This window comes from Dermacentor silvarum, chromosome 10 (genome assembly GCF_013339745.2).
Source record: "Dermacentor silvarum isolate Dsil-2018 chromosome 10, BIME_Dsil_1.4, whole genome shotgun sequence".
In the NCBI taxonomy this organism is placed as follows: Eukaryota; Metazoa; Arthropoda; class Arachnida; order Ixodida; family Ixodidae; genus Dermacentor; species Dermacentor silvarum.
In genome coordinates this window covers 139,741,818-139,762,678 of record NC_051163.1, presented here as the reverse complement: position 1 = coordinate 139,762,678, position 20,861 = coordinate 139,741,818, and the positions used below count along the sequence as shown (strand labels likewise).

The 20,861-nt window shown below is 47.1% G+C and overlaps 1 protein-coding gene across 5 annotated transcripts in view; it reads left to right on the top strand.

Moving 5' to 3' along the window:
• Positions 1-20,861, top strand: part of LOC119430996 (nuclear respiratory factor 1-like) — a 157,795-nt gene that overhangs the window by 16,994 nt on the left and 119,940 nt on the right. For all 5 annotated transcript variants that reach the window (XR_005187954.2, XM_037698462.2, XM_049657073.1 and 2 more), the window contains exons 2-3: positions 9,480-9,711; positions 10,040-10,154. Coding sequence is in view for 4 of the 5 variants with exons in the window: in XM_037698462.2 (XP_037554390.1) it covers positions 9,531-9,711; positions 10,040-10,154 (296 nt within the window). In the remaining variant the exon portion in view is untranslated. The remainder of the gene's footprint in view (positions 1-9,479; positions 9,712-10,039; positions 10,155-20,861) is intronic.

The window sequence follows — 20,861 nt, the reverse complement described above, 5'->3', positions numbered from 1 at the left end:
ACTTAAAGTGGTGTGAGGATTGTGCCACCCAAGGCATCTCTACTAAAGGAAGTTTCTGAACACTGATACGAGTTGCCCATCCGAAACTACAGGTACCCATTTTTATGGTGAACTTTGCGAGTGGCAGGGCATCTGGGAACATATTGAGACTATGATCCATAATTGCGAGCTGTCCAACATCGAGAAGTTTTCATATTTAAGATCATACTTAACCGGAACAGCAGAGCATGCCATCGTAGGTGTGCGCCTGGTGGAAGCAACCTATGTGGTAGAATTGAGAATGCTCAGAAAGAGGTTTGGCAATCGTACCATCTTCATTGACAACCTCAGTGCCATTGTGCCCGTGAACTGCTATTTTAAGGTATCGCAGCTGCAGGAACTCCACAATGAGGTGAACTTTCGTACTGGCTGCCTTGATAGCTTCGGTGTTACAGCGTCAGAATATGCAGTCATACTTCATTGTCCTGATGTGCTTGCTTCTCAAAGATATTGCCATTCTATACTGTCAAAGAAGAGTCTGTTGCTGGGCCTGTTGGTACATACTTGAAGAAACGACGGAACCCAGCCTTAAAGACACAAACACCAGGACAGAAGTAGACAGACACACGCTGGGACTAGCAACAAGTTTAATGAAAACAACCACACAGAAGTTCATTGGGAAGCCAGGGCGCGCATGCGTCGTACATACAACGTGACTATCAAAGAAAACCCGCGAAACTTAAGACAAAGGCTATCAAGCTACTCAGTGAGCTTAACATGGGCAAGCTAGTAAGAGAAGTGCGGAAAACGAAGATGCACAAGCTGACTGTCTTCTTTGCAGCAAAGACCCATAAGGTGGACTGCCCGTTTAGAGCCATTGTGACGGAGAAGGGAACCTGGCAGCAGTCGGTAGGCCTTTACTTGCAACGCTGGCTAAAAACACTCGTCGTAGCTGATCCGTTTTCTGCCACTTCATCGGACTGTGTGGTGAACTTTCTGCATGAAAAACAGCCCTTTGCCAACACGGCGTTCTCCTTAGACATAGAGGACCTGTTCTATTCAGTGCCACATGCTGATTTGTTTGTAGCTGTGCGGGAGCTCATCGAAGAAAACAGAGCAGTTCCATTCCAGAACGCCTGTGGTGTTCCTATTGATTCCTTCCTGGAACTTCTAGCCATGTACTTATCGTCGACGATTGTTGAATTTCAGGATGAATTTTTTGTGCAAAAGAGTGGTATTTACATAGGGTCCAGTGTGGCACCCGTCTTATGTCACATTTTTATTTCAAAATTTGACAATGCTTTGAGCAGCTGTTTAAATGACGATAGAGTAGTCAAGGTCTTCAGGTATGTTGAAGATTTTTTTATCTTGTTAAACCTGAAGGACCCTTTGGAACTAGAATCGGTTTCAAGTGATATTTTTAGATTACTCAGAGTATGCACGAAGGCGCTGAATTTTACGAAAGAACTGGCATCAGACAATGCAATTAGGTTTTTAGACTTAAAACTAACCTTCTTTGACAATGGTCATGTCTGCTGGATGTATGCGCCTCGTACCCAGAAACAGCTTCTACCATTCGAGTCGTCACACTCTTAACTCGTGAAGCGTGGCATAGCCACCCTTTGCATCAGCAATGCCCTCAATAGAAGCTGCCATCATTCAGTGGAGCAAAGTTTTCATGAGCAGATTAAGCGTCTACAGGTGGCCGGCTTTTCTGACACTGTTCTCAAGGCAGTAGCCGAGACAAAACGGAAAAAGTTGAAAAAAGAAACAGAAGGCAGAGCACATAAAACGGCCAGTGAGGACTGTAAGCAAGTCGAAGTCATGCTGTATATCCACAAGGTTTCACACAATGTGAAAAAAGTTGCCACAAGGCATGGCGTTCGGGTTGTGTTTTCGGCGCCATGCAAAATTTCAAGTCTATGTGCTAGAATTAAAAATAGTAAACCTAGGAGTGCCTGCAGTACCAGCCATAATTTCATAACTTGCATCAAAAATGTTGTTTATTGCATACCGTTGAAGTCTAGTCGCGTGTATATAGGCCAGACTGAGGCGCTGTATTAATGTCCACTTAAAAGAACATGAAACCTCGCTCACGTCAGGAGGAGGAGTAAACCTGCCTGCTCATTGCTGAGTGTGCGGCTGTTTACCTGTTTTAGAAGACACACAAATTATTGGCAGGGGAACCACACGATACGAACGAGAACTGATTGAAGCGTACCATATCCGAAAACATGGTCACAATAAATGTGTTAGTGTGCCCTCGTTATCGCTGTCAAAGAAAAAACTATCTTATTTAGAAAAATGTGGTTACTAGGTGCCATTTTGTGTTCTTTCTTTGATAGGACACATGCGAGCTCTGGCTTCCCAGTGAACTTCTGTGTGGTTGTTTTCATTAAACTTGTTGCTAGTCCCAGCGTGTGTCCACCTACTTCTCTCCTGGTGTTTGTGTCTTTAAGGCTGGGTTCCATCGTTTCTTCAACTATAAGGCTGAGGCCGATGATGGTGCTACTCCGAGCTCGTGACGTGAGGCAGTACAAAAGGTGATGAAGTTCTGGCAGGTGCAAGTAAAGAAGAGTCCCATGCATTTTGTAAAGCACATATGGAATTATATATAAGGAAGCATATATGAGCAACGCAAGGCGCACAAAGAGCGATGGAACAAAAAATGTTAGGCTTAACGTTAAGAGACGGGAAGAGAGCGGTGTGGATCAGGGAGCAAATGGGGATAGCCGATATTCTTATTGACATTAAGCGAAAAAAAATGGAGCTGGGTAGGCCATGTTATGCGTAGGATGGATAACCGGTGGACCATTATAGTTACAGAATGGATAAAAAAAGAAGGGAAGCACAGTAGCGGACGACAGAAAACTAGGTGGGGTGATGAAGTTGGCAAATTTGCAGGCGCAAGTTGGAATAAGCTAGTGCAAGACGGGGGTAGTTGGAGATCACAGGGAGAGGCCTTCGTCCTGCAGTGGACATAAAATATAGGCTGATGATGATGATATAAGCAAAGCGCATAGGGAATTGTTGACTCGATGGAGAAGTGGTGACTTGGTGCAATAGGCATTACCAACACCAAGAGGATTCCAATGATGCTTGTCGTGCTGCCAAAGGGGTCGCCCAGCTTTGTCTATACCATGCTGTACTTGAAATCATTCACTCCGTTCCCAATCAACTTGTCTCGACAGCCAGAAAATCGCACCAGAAGTTGGCCTCTTACCGCGGAGATGAGAATGTCGACGACCCCAGTCAGCCTTGCTCCAGTCATCAACACAGTACACCAAGGTGTGGTACTTGTACAGGGCTCCAGAGAGCAGCTGCAGGCCGGTGGCAAAATTTACCACTGTTGGAAAAAGCGTGCTCACTGAGGAAGAGAGCAGGCTCAGTGAATGCAAGTGAGTGATGAGCGATTGTGATAGAGACTTCAGAAATCGCGACTAATACAGAGGTCACATTCAACGAAGACACCTGAGAAGTTGTTTATGGAATGGCCCATTTACACGTACAGTCTTCCATGAGGCGCCAAATCAGTCAATGCACAACACAGATCTGACGTCAAAGGCCAGCAGGGTACGAGTCAATCGTTGCGATGAGCTGTGCATTACTCCCAATGGTAAACACAGTTTGAGAGACACAGAATTTGCTGCAGCACAATCATCACTCCTCCTACCTCCACTGCAGTGAGGAGACTGAACACTACCAGGGAAGCAGTGCTCAAAACTACAGTTGAATATCTCGGCGGCTTTGAGCAAGCATGGCACTTTTACCATTGAGAAAGACTGCTACGTGCAGCTGCACCAGCTGGTGCAGCTGCACCAGCTGGTGCAGTCGCCCCGATGATGTATCCAGTATCAGAAAAAGCTTTTTCAGCTGCTATGGAAATGGAGGAAGCTGGATAGTTCCTGTTCCTTCACACTGTTCAACACTGCAAGCTGATGCTGTCTTCACACTAACAGCCCGACAATCTTCTTGTGGGTATAAACATGCCATCTAAAACGTGGAATATCAGCCCTTGCGTTAAAGTGTTTCCAGGAGGAGACAGTATTGCACGGTCCTTCCTGGTACTATTGTCAAATGGCCAGCAAGACTAATGTACAGCGACTCTGCCTCCTGAAAGCAAACACAAGCAATGTGGCCGCAGGAGTTTGTTGACAATTGCATAGAAAGAATATGTTGAGAACATGTGACGCAACAGCTTGTGCCAGTGCCATCTTGGTCAGCTGTTTGATCAATAAACCGCAATAAGTCTGTCTTCAACAGCAGGGATTTCATTCCGCCAAGCATTGGAGAAATTAAATGGATCTTTTTTGGGATCGTAGAGGCTGCACGTTCCCACTGGCACCTCTCTAGTTACCGAAGTTGGCGTCAAAGACTATCATTGAAGAGCGGCACATGCCTATTGGCAAATACCCAGTGGCCCAAGTTGATGTCGGAGAGGTTCATTGAGGAGTGGCACACACCCAATGCTCCAAGCCAGTGTCAAAGAGGTTTGTTAAAGAGCAGGACATACTTGGTTTGACGTACCCAGTCTTGCATCCTCAGTGACCTATGTCGGCATCAAGGGTTCGTTGAAGAGCAGCACAGAGGTGCACTGTGCCCTTGTGGCAATTAACTAATTTATCAAAAAAAAATGCAATGGAACCCATCTTACGATGACTATGGAGGGTAGCGACACAATGTAATGCTACAAGTTATTAGGCGTGAACTGTAACAGAATTCCCTAAAACACTTCCCTAAAAACACTCGGTGCTATGTAGTGCCGCCATCGCAAAGCCTGCACTTGGCCTCAAATGCATGGCACGCCGGTGCATGCGAACGCCAAGAAACTCGTCATGTGGTAACTAGCACTTCTTTCTGGACACGCCATCTAGTGGCACTGCTGAGAAGTGTGCATGTGGCCTCCAAGATGGGTGTACCAGCACCTGCCAACACTGAGAATCGTCCCCTCATTGGTCACACAACACAGTGGCCCAAGTTGGGGAGCGCCACATCCCCACTGCAATCATGGGGTTGGCGTGAAAGCATTGAAATCGGCACATACCCAGGTCACTTGTGGCACGGACTGTCCTTGAGGAACCCGCATGACGCGATTCCGCTCGCCATCAGAGAAACTTAATTGTTTCATCATTGCAGAGTGGCACATTCCCACTGGCATATACCACCTAGTTACCCAAGTTGGCATCAAAGGCGGTCCTTGAAGAGCGGCACATACCCAGTGGCAGGCAGCAGCAAGATTCATGGAAGACCAGCGCAGACCGAGTGGCACATACCCAGTGCACAGAGTTTCTTCGAACCGCGGTGTGAAAGAGGTTTATTGAAGAGTGGCACGTATACACGCATTGCCACATACTGAATGACCCAAGTTGGTTTTATGGTTAGTTTCAAACCCTGTTTCCTCAGCACAGCAGCTCATTGCGCTAATCAAATTGACCATGGACTACCCAGTGACCAGGTTAGGCGGGAAGGTACATAGATAGATGCATAACCCCTGAAAAGTGTGGGACTAAGAAGGTACACTTCTATTTCCTTTTAATGTGTTTTACACATCTGTGTCTATGTCTGTGTAACTTCATTTCCCTCTGTCCAAGGGCCCTACAACAATCTCAACTTGTGTCACATGCCCGTAGGTGTGTGCCAGTCGTAAATGAACGTTTTTGATGCCAACTAAGGAATGACCACTGAGAATGCGCTGCTCTATAATGACAGAAAACATTGCTTAAATTTCTTTGATCCTCGGTGGAATCGAACCAACGTCACAAAGACAGCAACCCAATGCTTCAGCAGGCTGCGCCACAAATGGACTAGGTACGTGCATCGCTTCAATTAACCTCTCGCCAATTTAGGTCACGGAGTGTGTGCCTCTGAGTGGGCGGCAGATGAGGGATCGATCCTCAGCGTTTGCAGGCACCGGTGCGCCACGCTTCCCATCTCGGAGGTCACATCTCGGCAGCGCCATTAGATGGTGCAGTGGGGGCAGAGAAAGAAGCGCGATACAGGAGCCCAGTTGCTGTGGGACACAATTCTCGGCGTTTGCATGCACCGTCACTCCATGCGTTTTACAGGCCTCGCGTAGGCTTTGCTGCGGTAGTGCCAGATGGCGGCGAATGTCTTTAGGGAAGCACGAAAGAGGAATCCCGCTGCACTACACAACTCGTAGATAACTCGTTTAAGACAGTGGCATAACATTGTGTTGCTACATTGATTCAATGCAAACGCATTACCGTCGACAGTCATTGTGAGATAGGTTCTGCCGCAATTTTTTTTTATGTAAGAAGTCTAATTCTTATTGTTTTTTTTTTTTTTCACAGCAAAACAAACTTTGTTCACGCGAAAGAAAGAAAATTCTACTAAAGAAATGTCTGCATACTGTCTAACAGCTAACGCTTTTGCTATTGCGCTAGTTTATCAATCTTGATATCATTATTTTATTGCAATTGTGTCATTTCACCGCTTTTCATTTATGGCATATGCTTCGAAGATGGCTTCAAGTTAACTGGATTCGCAATGTTCTTCATTGGCCTTCAATTTATGCTTGAGAAGTGTTATTTTGGGCTCGGGAGGGTTGGTGTGGCAGTTCTTTTCCTACTGTCATTATTTTCATGCCTAAATTTAAAAAATGTGCATTTGAAATTTTGGCTATTTTTGCACCCAATGTAATTTTATAATTTTTGTTGCTATAAAAACTGTTTACAAGAGCGCATTTGCGCTGCCACTTTCGTGCAGTAATGATATCGATGCGCACATCCCACCCACGCGTGGAGGGTTAGAAGAGGTATATAGAGATGTGGAGTCTGTTTAGTGGCAACAACGTCAAAGCCAAGTCACACTAATTTATCCTCACGCAAGATTTGAAATGGGGCTAGCTGTTGTTCTGTCTTTTTCCTCACCGAGTAACAAAATAGCCCGCAAGCTCTACTCGTTCGGCTCTGATGGAGCCAGAGCAGCATGTCTTTCTACTGGTGGCATGAGTTATGTGCGCACATAGTTCAACATGCTGCCTTAACAGCTGTGTGCTTACCACATCGTCTGAGCGGAAAGCGGTCTCAGAGAGAGGGACATTAAACGTCAAGGTCAAGCTAGTGCTGACAAACTCGGGACATTTGGTCTCATTTCACAAGGATAACAAGGTTTAGCGTCATGCTCAAGAACTTGCATTCAGCAGGTTTCATTCCACGAATGTACGGGCTCAGGCCGGGCTTAGGCTGGCATCTACAGGCCCATGCTGAAAAATTCAGCCCATTAAGTGTTCTACTAGGGTCCCGAATAGTACTGCTACTGATTCCTTCCTAGAACAGTAGTGGAATCAAACCTGCTAGTGGAATAAAACCTGCTGAATGCAAGTTCTTGAGCACAACACTAAACCTTGTTATCCTTGTGACTGCTTCACTTTTGGGATAAGCTGCTACTTTTTTAACGGCGGAGCAGTTTAAGTCGACTATCAGTCCGTAATGCGTTAACAAAAAACCTCGATGAACGATGATGTCACCTGCGTTGCCTAGCAACCATCTACCACAGCTGCGCTTCGCTTCTAGCTCCAGCAACGCTCCTCCGCCGCCGCGCCAGGAATGATGTAACTGTGCGTTGCATAGCGCAGCTTGCAACACCGTCGCCACGTTCCACTCTGTTGCCATGCCGACACCGCATTCCAGTAGACCAGCTCCGTAAATGCAATCACTTACCAGCTTCAACCAGCCATGTCATTGCTTTGCACCGCAATTCTTGCTTTGATTAGTGATTTCGACACTTTGTGAAGCTTGGCCATGACGTCACACTGATTTTATAGATCATGTGGCCACGACGGCGACACACACAGCTCTCGTAGACTTCGCACCGAGTAAATGTAACACGGGACGGCTGAAGAAGTACAAGACTCCCGAAGAAGAAGCCGCTCAGCTGGAAGCTCGTCGTGCTGCCAGCCGAGTACGAATGCGGCGATTACGTGCTCATCCGGAGCCTAGCAAAACTTAGCCAAGCCTAGCGAAACCGGAAGAATCTAGGTGATCACCAGCTCCGCTGTTTCTCCAGCCTTGCACAACTTTGTGCAAGCTGCGCTTATATTTTCTCTTAGAGGTGTTTATGAGTGGTGTTTACAACATAAAGTTTTTAACCCAGCCTTTGCTTCTGTCGGCCTTTTTTATGTTAGCAGTACTGTTAGCTGTTAGCTCTGGCAAGTCTGTCAGAAAAAGTTTTTTGCAATGTTTTATTGCCACTCCAGTTTTATTGCAATGTTTTTGGATACACCACCATAGCAGTCATATTTTCAAAGTGGCTACACTGAGCTCTCTCGGGTCTTGGCTAATTCTTACAGTCATGGGTCGAGCCTGTTCACACAAGTACAGGCTCAGGCCAGGCTTAGGCTGTCATCCACAGGCCCATGCTGAAAAATTCAGCCCGTTAAGTGCTCTACTAGGGTCACGAATAGTACCTATGTGCAAATACTTACCGCTACTGGTTGCTTCCTAGAACAGTCGTGGAATGAAACCTCCTCGTGGAATGAAACCTGCTGAATGAAACGTCACTAACTGGTCCATTGTTCTCTCAGTTTTATTTGTTGTGTCATCATCTACGCCAAGTGAATAAGTTTATGTAGTAAAGTTTCTTCCGGTTGGTTTCTTTTTTTTCTTTTTTTGGTAGCAATCCGCTGTTGTAAAAAACTACGACTTTCAACTTCTTTCTTTTAACCCATGTGCTTTTTCTTTTTTGGCTCATTCTTCATCTTTCTGTTGTGTTTAAAGCGATGCGAATGTTTCGATGGTGAGTCTCAATGCTACTCTTGACAAATGCACCACTCCTGCTTTGGCTGCCGAGAGGCAGCTGGCAGTATCGTCTAAATAAACATAAATAAATAAAGTAAAATGTGGTAGCCTTAAACTATTGAACTTGTAGAAAGTGGCTGAGTGATGCGTAGTCATGCTGGGGACATATAGGTGCGGACGATGTGTACTGTTGCATGCCCTAGAGAGTTATCGATGAGGTTGCACAGTTATTACTGTGTGCAGCTCAGTATGCGCAGAAACCTAAGCATAACACTTTGCCATGTGCCAACTCATCTTGGCTAAGTAGTGAAAAGGTGCCAAAAGAACAATGTGGGCTGGGCTGTACAATGCTGATGCAGCTTGAGTCATGAATGCCACTGTTTATTGAAGAGAAAGGCTTCAGGCAATTAATGTAGCAGCACAGACCAAATGCATGCGGACAGTACTGTCATCAGTTTCTGTCTCTCTAGCCAGGGCTGTTATGTTTCTGGTGTTGCATGAGACAGTATTTACCTCACAGTATGTATCCCATGTATTCAAGTGTTTGTAAATGTGTATAGCTAGTCATCAGATTAGCAGTTCATATACAAGGGCGCGATTGTAAGCTGCATCATTTGACCAGATTGTTCTTGCTGAGCTTTATCTGCATGGTTACCAAGTTCGCCATGGTGCCACAGTGTTACAACAATGAGTGGCAGAACAGGTCCAGAGTTGACAGAGATTGGTGTGTTTCTGGTGCAGCCGACGGGCAAGGTGGTGGCTGAACGCCCCCCACCGGCCCCCGGCTGGAGGATGAACACGGGTGGAGGGGAGCTGACGCAGTCACTCAGTGTGGCTGTTGTGAGTCACTCGATGATGTCAGCCGACGACCTGAGCGACCCGCCCTCAAGCCCAGACAGCCCCTTCGACGACTCGGACCTGTTGTCCTCGTCGACGGTTGCCGACGATGTCACCACCCAGCTGGCAGCAGCAGGTCAGTGCATTTTATTCACTCTCTCTGTCTAGGCCACTATCCACACCAGACAATCAAACTGAGAGACTCGCATGCAGGCTGATCACAATGTTAGCTGGCAAGGATGATGTATGTTAACGCACCACGGTGCACATCATAAAGTCAACATGATTCAGAGAGACTGTCCTGCTGCCTGTTGTCAAGCTAATGATATGTTATTTGGGGTGTTTCTGGGGCCTTCCCCCGTCCTGCATTGCAAAAGGGATGGCATGTGCCTCATTGTCATTCGTGGGGAAGTGCAGTGCAATGGTGAGCATCACTTTCTCAACCCCTGCTGTTCTTCCCTCAGGTCCCATTGGGGTGGCTGCAGCTGCAGCCATAGCCACGGGGAAAAAACGCAAGAGGCCGCACACCTTTGAGACAAACCCTTCCATTCGCAAGCGCCAGCAGACTCGCCTGCTCAGGTATGGCCCTCATGGTTAGTGCAAGGGTTAACGTGGGCGCATTTTGGACCAGAGTGTAATGCGGCTTTGTTCACATCTTGACTACTGTTTTAGTGCACGAAAACGAAGGGAGAAGAAGATAGGACAACTGCCTTGTCCTGTCTTCTCTCTTTGTTTTCGTCTTTCGAGGTGCAAATAAACCAACTAGCGCAGTTTTATACCACTGAGTTCAGGGGAAATAGTTGGTCATCTGTGTTTTCTCGCATCTTTCATCAGTGTAGGCTGGAAACAGACAAACTCCAGGAGTGGAGGAGATAACTTCTGAGGATCATTCAGGAATCTGAGGCACCCCTGTAAAGTCAACTTCCATTAATTAGACCCTCACGGGACTGATAATATTATCTGTTGGGCCAAATTAAACAAGATACAGAAAAACATGTGGAAGTACACTGCTCATTCATTTGGCAGTATTTGCCCGATTCTACCATGCCCCAGAATCAAATGCACGCTGGTTTCTGTGTGTAGAAAACTAACGTACAGGTAACATTAAAGCTCCTAAACAAAGCAGAAATTTAACGGGCACCCAATTTCTTAGCAAAATAAAAACAAATTGGCAGTGGTATAAGTGGTGCACAGGCGGCTGCTTTACTAAAGTCAGCTTTGCCGCATATTTTTGAAAGTCAGCTTGGCCTCAATACAGCTGTGTTACGGAGCAAATCATACGCAGCTGAGTTACGCAGCAAAGCTTACGAATGCAATTTCTGATTCAATTTTCTTAGGGGGGAAAAAGGTGCTTGTTAGAATCGGGTAAATGCCGTAATCAGACATTGTGAGTTGACATTATTTCTTAAGAATCTTCCTAGCTGAAAATGGGCTTTTCGACAGCACTTGACGTTTCTTCAATGCACTCACTGTGCCCCAAGCTCTGCCGACTCAGGCGCTGCCAGTAAAGGGGTCGCTATTTACATTATTACCATAGGGGTCAGGCACGAACATGCTGACCGGTCAAGTTTCGAATTATCCAGCGAAGGCCAACTTCAGGATCGAAATAACGCACGGAGGAAGATTATTTACGAGTAGAAACTCCCGTCAACGCGGGCGCTCGCGTGCGACCAGATAACGTCACATTAGTATGCGCCGACGGGGGCGCATGCAGTGGCGGCACCTTGCGGCACGTCATGCAAGCAGCAGCGGAAAAAAAAAAAACAGAAGCCCGGCGGGCTGCTCGGGCGCATTCTCTTCGGCGGCACCCGTGTCTCCTGCTCAAAGCAGACGCCAAGCAGACGCCACGGGCGTTCGGCTTTCGCTTCAGCGCGCACGCCGTAACATTGTTTTTCTGGGCCTTTAAGTCAAACAGCAACTATTCTTGTCGGTGTCTGTTCGAGGGCCGTAATACTAACAGCGTTGATACGTGCAGTGTACCCTTGTTCGAAAATTTCTAGCCTAAGATGGGATGCAGGTGGGACGCGTGAGTGCCCTCAGTAGAACTTGTGAGGCGCGCGGCCACGAACGGGAGCAACACACGTGACCGGTTGCCTTGGCAACCAAGACGGTGGTAAGTTCTTTCTCGGCCACCAGGTGCCGCCAGCATGATAGTGGCTCCGCGGGCTTATGACATTATCTGGTCGCCGCAACTGGCGAAGTTTCCACTCCTAAAGGTTTCTTGCTCCGTGAAATAACGGAAGTATGGGCCTATAGAAATGCATGGGTGCCAGCCGGGACCTTCAGTAGGGATTGAATTAAGGGAAGCCTACTGTAGTTTCCTTTTCCAGAGCATCTCTGCTGGTTGTTGCTTAGCCATCTATCATTTCCTGGCCTTTTGGCACACATGCTGCACGAAAACAGAAGCAAGCCACAGATCTGAGCCTTAACATTTGCTCTCGTGGTTGTCCATTTATGACAGGAATTGCTAAGGTATATCGTATTTAGGAAATTTGCAGGCGTAAGTTGGAATCAGCTCACGCAACACAGGGGTAATTGGAGATCGCAGTGCTGGTCGCCCCACTGACTCGGCCGCTGCCGCTATTGCCCACGCGTTCGTATGATCCGCAGCGGCGCGGCAACACGTTCTGAACAGCCGATTTTTTTGATATTGTGAGCAATGTATTTCGGCCGGGGAATGTTACGAATTCGTATCACACCGAAATTCGTACCAGCTGGGATCATATCATCGGGGTTTTACTGTATATGAAATACTATAAACAATTAACACTGCTGTAGAAAATTTAAAAAGAAAAGCCATGAACAAACAAGCACTTGGAACATCCAATACACCAAATTCTCAAAGAAGAAACATAAAAGTATATGTTTCAAACATATTTTTAACACCATTTAAAGAATTGGTGGCATCAACAATTTACCAGGGTAAAAAATTCCTTTCTTCATTCGTGCGAGGGAAAAGGGAATATAAAAGCATTAATCCGACACTTGTACATACACATTTTTTTACTATGGTCCTTCCTGCTGGAAATGTAATGTGGTGCTGTGAAATATTTGTTTTTATCAATGCCTGTTTGGTGATGGTAGATCTGAAAAAAAAAATTTAAGCAAAGCATGTTTCGACTCTATGCCAACGGTTTCCAGCCCGGGCAATCTGCAATGTTGCAGCTTCTAACACAAAAATTGTAATTGCTCGTGACGAATCTTGCGGAGCGCTTCTCAAGTCTTTCTAGTTTGTCTCTAAGGATTCCGGTATACAGACCCCATGCTATGGATGTATACTCAGCTGAGGCCCTTATATCAGTAAAATACAATGTCTCTTTTAATGACTGTGGTGGTGCATGCTTGAAATTCTGCAGAAAGAAGTGCAGCACTCTGTACTGCCTTGCTTGTTATACGAGTACAGTATAGACCACTTATAACGTAACCGTTTATAGTGCAGAACTAGCTACAACGCATACGAGTACAGTATAGACCACTTATATCGTAACTGTTTATAGTCCAGAACTGGCTGCAACGCGGTCTTTTCCTACTCCCGTTTACCCTCCCATAGAACTCCACGGCAGGCATTGCCAAATCCTGACTGGGAGCTTACCACTGTCGTTGAAAAGAAAAGTGTACAATCATTGCATTCTACCGGCGCTAACATATGGGGCAGAAACTTGGAGGTTAACAAAGAAGCTCGAACACAAGTTAAGGACCACACAAAGAGCGATGGAACGAAAAATCTTAGGACTAACGTTAAGAGACAGGAACAGAGCGGTGTGGATCAGAGAACAGGGATAGCCGATATTCTAGTTGACATTAAGCGGAAGAAATGGAGCTGGGCAGGCCATGTAATGCGTAGGATGGATAACCAGCGGACCATTAGGGTTACAGAATGGAAGAGAAGGGAAGCGCAGTCGAGGTCGGCAGAAAACCAGATGGGATGATGAAGTTAGGAAATTTGCAGGCGCAAGTTGGAATACGCTAGCGCAAGACAGGGGTAATTGGAGATCGTAGGGAGAGGCCTTCGTCCTGCAGTGGACATAAAATATAGGCTGATGATGATGATAACTCCATGTATATGCATACCGCTTATAGTGCAGCCACGTGAGACGAAATACCGGTTATAATGCGGCTTCCGCGGGAAAATCTCGCCGACAAGGGCGGCAGCGAGCTCATTTCTCAACAAGGTGCGTGCTCCCAGCCAGCGTATGCATTATTGAATGCAAACTCTCATTAATTCGGACTTATTTGGCCACACCTCGGTTAATTTGGACTATTTTGGGAGCTCGGTGAGCGAGGAGAGCCACAAATGTGCGACGCAGAAGAGAAAGTACGGCGCTAGCGTCCAACCGAAACGAAGCGGCGGAATCTGCATCGCCACAGCCATCAGTTGAAATCGTACGTGAATTACAGCAACGCCGGAATGCTTCGAGCCTATTTGTGTCTTTAAAGCCTGTATTCTTGCGTTTACCGCCGCGCATAACATCGCGTTGGCCGCGGACTTTCGTAACTGCGTAGTCGTCATCCACGATCGCGTCGATAGTGGCCGTGGTTTTCTCCGCAGCGGTTGCGGCGAACAGTAGTTTCGTTTTTACTCGGTATGCGCGTCGGCCACGTGCCTAAAAAACTGCGTAGTCACCATCGATGATCGCATAGATAGCAACCGCTGTTTCGACTGCAGGTGTTGCAGCGAATGGTAGTTAATTCGTCCAGACTCGGTGCTTGCGTCGGGCGCCTGCCTTCAGCACTGCAAAGTCGCCGTTCATAATCGCATCGATAGCGGTCACGGTTTTTTCCAGTTGCGGCAAACGGTTGTTTCGTTTTGACTCGGTGCAAAGCTGTCGAGCTTGAAGAGCACCGGCTACATCGCGATTATGTTTTCGACAGCTCACTGGCGAAAACGTAATCGCGATGTGCGCGCGATAGTACAAAGCGTGTCTACATGCGTGGTCTACATGTTTTGCATACGTGCAGGGCTTGAAAATCGTTGTTTTGGTTATAGTGCTGTACCACTTATAGTGCAGATATTCGCGACTCCGGCGACTTACGTTATAAGCGGTCTACACTGTATTATCCACATACACAAACCAGTGCAGTGTAGCAGTAATTGTGACGCTGAGGTACTTCATTTTATCTGCCACTTGAATCATTTCCTCGGTCAAAAATTTCATATAGACTCGATAAAAGGCCGCACCCCCCCCCCCTCCCCGCTTGGCAGTCCACCATTCAGAGAAGCTAGTGCGTTCGGTGCCCCGATTTTCACAATCTGTGTACTTCCTCGTGCCACTACTAGAGAGCCATCTAGTAGCGGCCCTTATACGGTACTGAGCCTTTGGTCTCGTGTAAGGGCCACACCTTGTTACAGTTCTGAAAAGAAAAGTGCGGCCCTTACACGCGTCTATATGGTATGCACTTAGTACTTTTTTTTAGATGCGAAGCATCTTATTGTCGGGCTATGTCACTCCCTCCTTCCCTCCGCCGTGCGGCGTCCACACTCCTACTGCACATGCGCATCCTCCTCCCCCTCCTCTCCTTGTCTCATCTCCTCTCCTCCCTCCTCCCCCTCCTCTCCTTGTCTCATCTCCTCTCCTCTCCGACGCTCCTCTCCTCTCCGGATTGCGCAACGAATGGCAACACCTGCGGCTCCGCGCGCAATAATGCGAAGCAGCTCAGGTTAGAGGCGCGACAGTAGGCGCCCCAGAGGCACCGGCAGCAGTCACCAAACCCCGCGTGCGTTCGGTGCGAACTCGGGCAAAACGCCGACGGGTTCGACAACAGTTCTGCCCGTTGCTGGTGCTGCTGCATGTCCAAGTTTATACAGCTGATAAAACTGCCTTCAGTCGACCCCATGGCTGCTTCGCATAATACTCAGGGTTCCCCTACGGGACGATGGTGTAATTTTTTTTTCTTGTTGGTGAAAGGAATGTGATAGCACTTTGCTGCATTTAGATTCATCTTCCATTTATCGCACCAAGAAAGAACTTTGTTCAGATCAGTTTGTAGAAAGTCTGTGTCATGTAGGCATATGACCGGGCTATATAGCACGCAATCATCGGCGTATTGTCTAATAGTTGATTTAATTCCATCGGCCAAATCAATAATAAAAATCCGAAGTAATGGACCCAGCACTGATCCCTGTGGTACACTGGATAAGACGTTTACTGGGGATGATAACGAGCCGTTTATCACAGTGCGTTGTTCGCGATCATGAAGATTATTTTCAAGCCGTCTGAATAGTGACCCTGACACAAGCCTAGAAACGACAGCACATCATGTGATACTATGTCAAAACATTTCTTTTAAATCTAGAGAAATGGCCTCAATCTGCACAGAGTTGTTGAACCCTAATGATAGATCAGAAATTCAGCGAGTTGTATTGTGTAAGATAGGCCTGAGAGAAAACCATGCTGGCCCTCCATGAGAAAATTGTGTTGTTGAAGGTGCTCAATAAGACCAGAGTAAACCATATGTTCTAGTGTTTTACAGCAAATGGGAGTGAGACTGGCCTAGTCCTGTCACCAGATTTATGTATGGGTGTTACGTTGGCGAATTTCCATTCCTTCGGTAATTTTTTACTCTGCAACAACTTGTTAATGATCATAGCCAAATACGATGAAATGTGTACGCTGCAACGTGTAAAGTATTTCACTTGGTATGGCATTGGGGCATAGGGTGGAATGTGAATCTAGCTTACAGAGGAGAGTTCATATGCCTGATTCAGTGACTACTATGTTTGTCATGTTAGGTAGCTGCTTAGGTGCATATAAAACAGTATTTAGAGAGTTTAGCAAGAAAATAAAGTGGAAGAACGCACTAATAATAACCGCATCATGAACGCACTTTCTTCCCGAAAAATATGTGCAAAGTTAGGGTTCATTATGCAGGGTAAAATTTTGAGTTATTTTTTTTCCGCAGCCACCTGAGCATCGCGACCTCTAAAAGAAAATTAGCATTGCTTGCACTGGAGGCGCAATACGAAAGAGACAGCAGAGCTGATGGGCACCTAGCTAGTCTTGGCGTTTGGGCTAGGCTAAGCCCAATGGCTTTCGGGCGTTTCCATGTAATGCGTAGGATGGATAACCGGTGGACCATTAGAGTTACAGAATGGATACCAATAGAAGGGAAGCACAGTCGAGGGCAGCAGAAGACTAGGTGGGGTGATGAAGTTAGGGAATTTGCAGGCGCAAGTCTGAATCAGCTAGCGTAAGACGGGTAATTGGAGATCGCAGGGAGAGGCCTTCGTCCTGCAGTTGACATAAATATAGGGCGTGGGTTCTGCGCAACCCTGGGGTTCCGCAGGCCCCTGCTTGGGGTACCACGAGCCACTGCTAAATTTTCTGTGGTTTCACGCTCGCCAATTAAGTGGCTAAAACGGCGAAAAAGAGGTGTGCTCGATCCACAGAACTTCTTATACCCATGCCCGAGTGTCAAAAAGCAAATCACAGTGTCTAACGGCAATTTGGAACTGTGCAATAAATCCGCAAGCAGCTTGTAGCCACCCAACCTCCGAAAACAGGCAGTGTGCCTAAGCTTTTGCTCTTAAATCTCGGAAGCTGTAACTTACCAACATGCGCATTTCTCCCGTTTGTAGACAGGGTAGGTGCCGATAGGGTGTGTACTGACGTATACGTCGGAGGAATAAAAAAAAATGTGCGGAGCACCACAAATGCACGCCGCAAAAAAGCAAAAACGACGCTAGCGTCCAAAAACGAAGCGCCGAAGTCCGCATCGCTAGGGTCCTCAGCGGCAATCGTACGCGACGCGGGTGCCTCAGCAACTGCTCCGTCTGGATCCTGTCAACGAGTCGCCAAAGGGACGCGACGACACAATACGGCGCGGGGGGACCTCGGCAACTGCCCCGTCTGTGTCCTGCCGACGTGCAAGCAGCCCCGGCCATCATCGCCACCCGTCCCTCGGGGTCCTGTCGACGAGTCGCCAGGGGGACGCGACGACACAATGCGACGCGAGTGACGTCAGCAACCGTCCCGTCTTCCTCCTGTCAACGAGGAGCCGCCGCCAAGGGGATTTAAGGAAGAACCGGCCCATTGTTAAGCCAGAGAGTCGCCACCGGCCGCCCCGTCGGTCTGGTGCGCTCTTACTGCTTTGACCAGCTATCACCAGCTAAGGGCAGCTATTACCAGCTATTACCTGCTATTCCTGCTATATCTGTACATATTTGTACATATTGTATAAAGCTTTCGTCTCCTCTTCGCCTGCTTCAAGACTCAGTCTCTCGTCCCGGACCCCGAGTCGCAACACCCTTAATCAGTCATGAGATGACAAGAATTTCAGCTTCCTCACTGCTTTTGTGCAAAATAGAAACAGTATTTGCTGATTCAATCAGTAAATAAAAGCGTGGTGACGTAGTAAGCATTCATTTATTGTTTTCTTGATACTCTGGATAATTCGACATTAGTTTAATTTGGACATTTAATTCGGTTAACTTGGGGGGGGGGGGGGGGGGTTCCTTGGCGCTTCATGGAGCTTAGCAGGGTTCCCCGGAACGAACATGCTTGAGAACCCCTGCCTATCGATTGGCTATCGCAAGGTATTGGCAACGTATTTGGGCTAGGCTAAGCACTACCAAGTCATCCCCAGCATTTTCCGTAATTTATTTATTATTGATCGATTATCGCTTACTATTGGTTGGCTATCGATGACTGACTAAGCTTAAGTAGTCCCAGCCATGCTTAGCTAGACTTAGCCAGGCTCAGCTTCGCTAGTTCACAGGGGTATGTGCAATTGTGCTTGGACCCTTTCTGCACAACCGCCAGGATCGGCCCACATTTTTTGGGGACGACTAACGGCCAGCTTAAACAGCTCCGCTGTTAAAAATCACAGTTTCGAAAGGCGCACCATCGATTGTGATAGCAAATGCGTAGACAGCTACACGAAGTAAGGATAATAGTTTTATCGGCTGTATAAACTTGCGAACATTCGCTAACATGTAAATTAACAAGCATGGTGTCAGTGCGCACAGCCAAACATGGACACATCACATTCAATGACCGGGGATACTGGCGTGACCAAGCGCGGCAGCAACAGCAAGTGAAGTGTCCTTCGTGCTATGTGTCGCTTCAACGCAAACTGAGCGGCGAGAACGGAGCACGCACAAAGGTGTGAGCCACCGTCGCACTGGTAGACTCAGCCGCCGATGCGGATTGCTTCCAAGATAAGACGTGCGCGGTCGCGCCATGCGCACTGCCCCCCTCCCTCCCCTGCTGCGCCGCCCTCCTCCCGGCTCTCCCCCTGGCACCATGCACGCAACGGAATACAGCGCATTTCCTACCTGCTTTCCTCCCTCAGAACCCGGAAGATTGAGGCGAGAAAAATGCGCCTGGAGATCCCATATTATTGCTATCACAATGAAATTAGGAGACACGGTACGATTCGGCATCCAATTCGGCTTCTATACAGCGTCCGATACAATCATTCTCGCCCAGTGCCATATCAGATGCCAAATCGTACCGTGTCTCTCCTACTTCACGGCAGCAAGTTCAGGGTGTGTTTATTATGCAAGGAAAAGAAAAAACACACTTCTTGATTGGAAAAGTGGGAGGTGTGTTCATTACACGAGTAAATACAGCATTTATGAAAACATTCAGCTTTGTCTACATCATCCTTTACTAGGTTTGCTTTGGTGTTTTAGAGCAGCTACACCAGAAATATCTTTTGATGTGTTGACCACATGAGCCCAATGTAGTGCCACACTTACCGTATTTACTCGATTCTAACGCGCTCTCGATTGTAACACACACCCGTTTTCCGTGACTAAAAAAAAAACATGCTTTATAGTACCGCGCATCTCTTGCTTTCATACAGTAATTCAACTTTCTCTAATTCGGAAAAACAAAGATTTACTACCGATGCACTAAAATTGCGATGAATAAAACAAGTCAGTTTCGTCCGAAAGGCGCAGCGTTGATTGCGATGTAGTCGAAGCGCGGAAAGCAAATTGACCTTCGTGCTAGGATGCCTCTCGCTTCAACGCGACCTATTGACCCTTTTTGCGGAGCAGTTTTTTTTTTAGAGAAACGAGATGGCGCTCACGGCGGCGCACCATACCTCTCCTCAGCGACCGCGCACGAATACGAAACCATTACCACTTCTACTTTGCTTCTGTGCGATCAGCTGTCAGAGATGCAACTGAGTTTTCGCTAACACACTGTGCTCCAATCATGCTAGATTGAATCATGTGGATTGAAGACGTGTGCAATAGTTGGCTGCGAAAATAGTGACTGGCATGTTAAGGAATAGAATGAATCTGCGTGGCCAAGTTCACGGACCGCTGCTGCAACTGTCCAAACGTGTTACCGGCACTTCTGAGATGTACGGCTTTCTTCGAAGATACAGAAATTTTCGCATCTGCCAGCCTTGTATTGCTAACCTTCAAAGAAAGGGCTTCATCCCCAGAACGTCAGCAAGAGTGAGTACCACTCGTTAAACAATGACAAAAGGAGTAGCGCCGCTTCCTGTCATAGTAAGTTTTGCGCACGTTATCTATACACATTTGTCCCAAGTGGCAGGAAAACTTACGCCCACTCTATCGCCGATGTATCACAAGTAAGTGAATGGGCGCACACTTAAATATATGCGCACTGTATACACACAATAAATGACGGACTACACCGATGGCGCACGAATGGTCGAAGCTGAATGTTTCGTGACGGTCCACAAGAGTAAGCGAGTTACTAGCTGTAATGTATATTTGCTACAAGGTATTACAATGTACAAAACAGCTACGTTTCAAGCCTTGTGTGCAGCAAGAACAAATCTATCGGAACTGAGCACACCCGCGAGCGATTAGGCAGAAAATAATCAGATAGTGGCCGCACCGAGGAACTTCACTGAGTGTGAAACTGACAAGCCACTGCTTCAAAATGTTTGCTGATTAAAGAAAAAAAAGCAAAACACACTAATCCTGACTGAATTCATAATCGGAAAGCTTAAATAGCTTGCAATACATATTTAGCCCCACTTTTAGAACAAGCACCATATACGCTGTTCGCGCCGCTTGGACATAGCTTAATCAGCTCCGAAATCGCTTTTGCATGTTCTCTGAAGCTTTGATCAAAGCGTGTCGTCCACCTAGTCACCGCCTACGATATCTCTGAAAACAGAGGCTTTCTAAGCCGCGCCAGCGTCATACACTTCCATTGTAAACAAGGAGGCAGTTGAGGCAAGCAATGGACGCGTCACCACGTCATCAAACATGGCAGCGCCCACGGGATCGCCGCGAAAAGAGTCAATAAGCGGTGAAAACACAGCGCGCGGCGGACTCTTCCTGTCGCAGATCGCTTT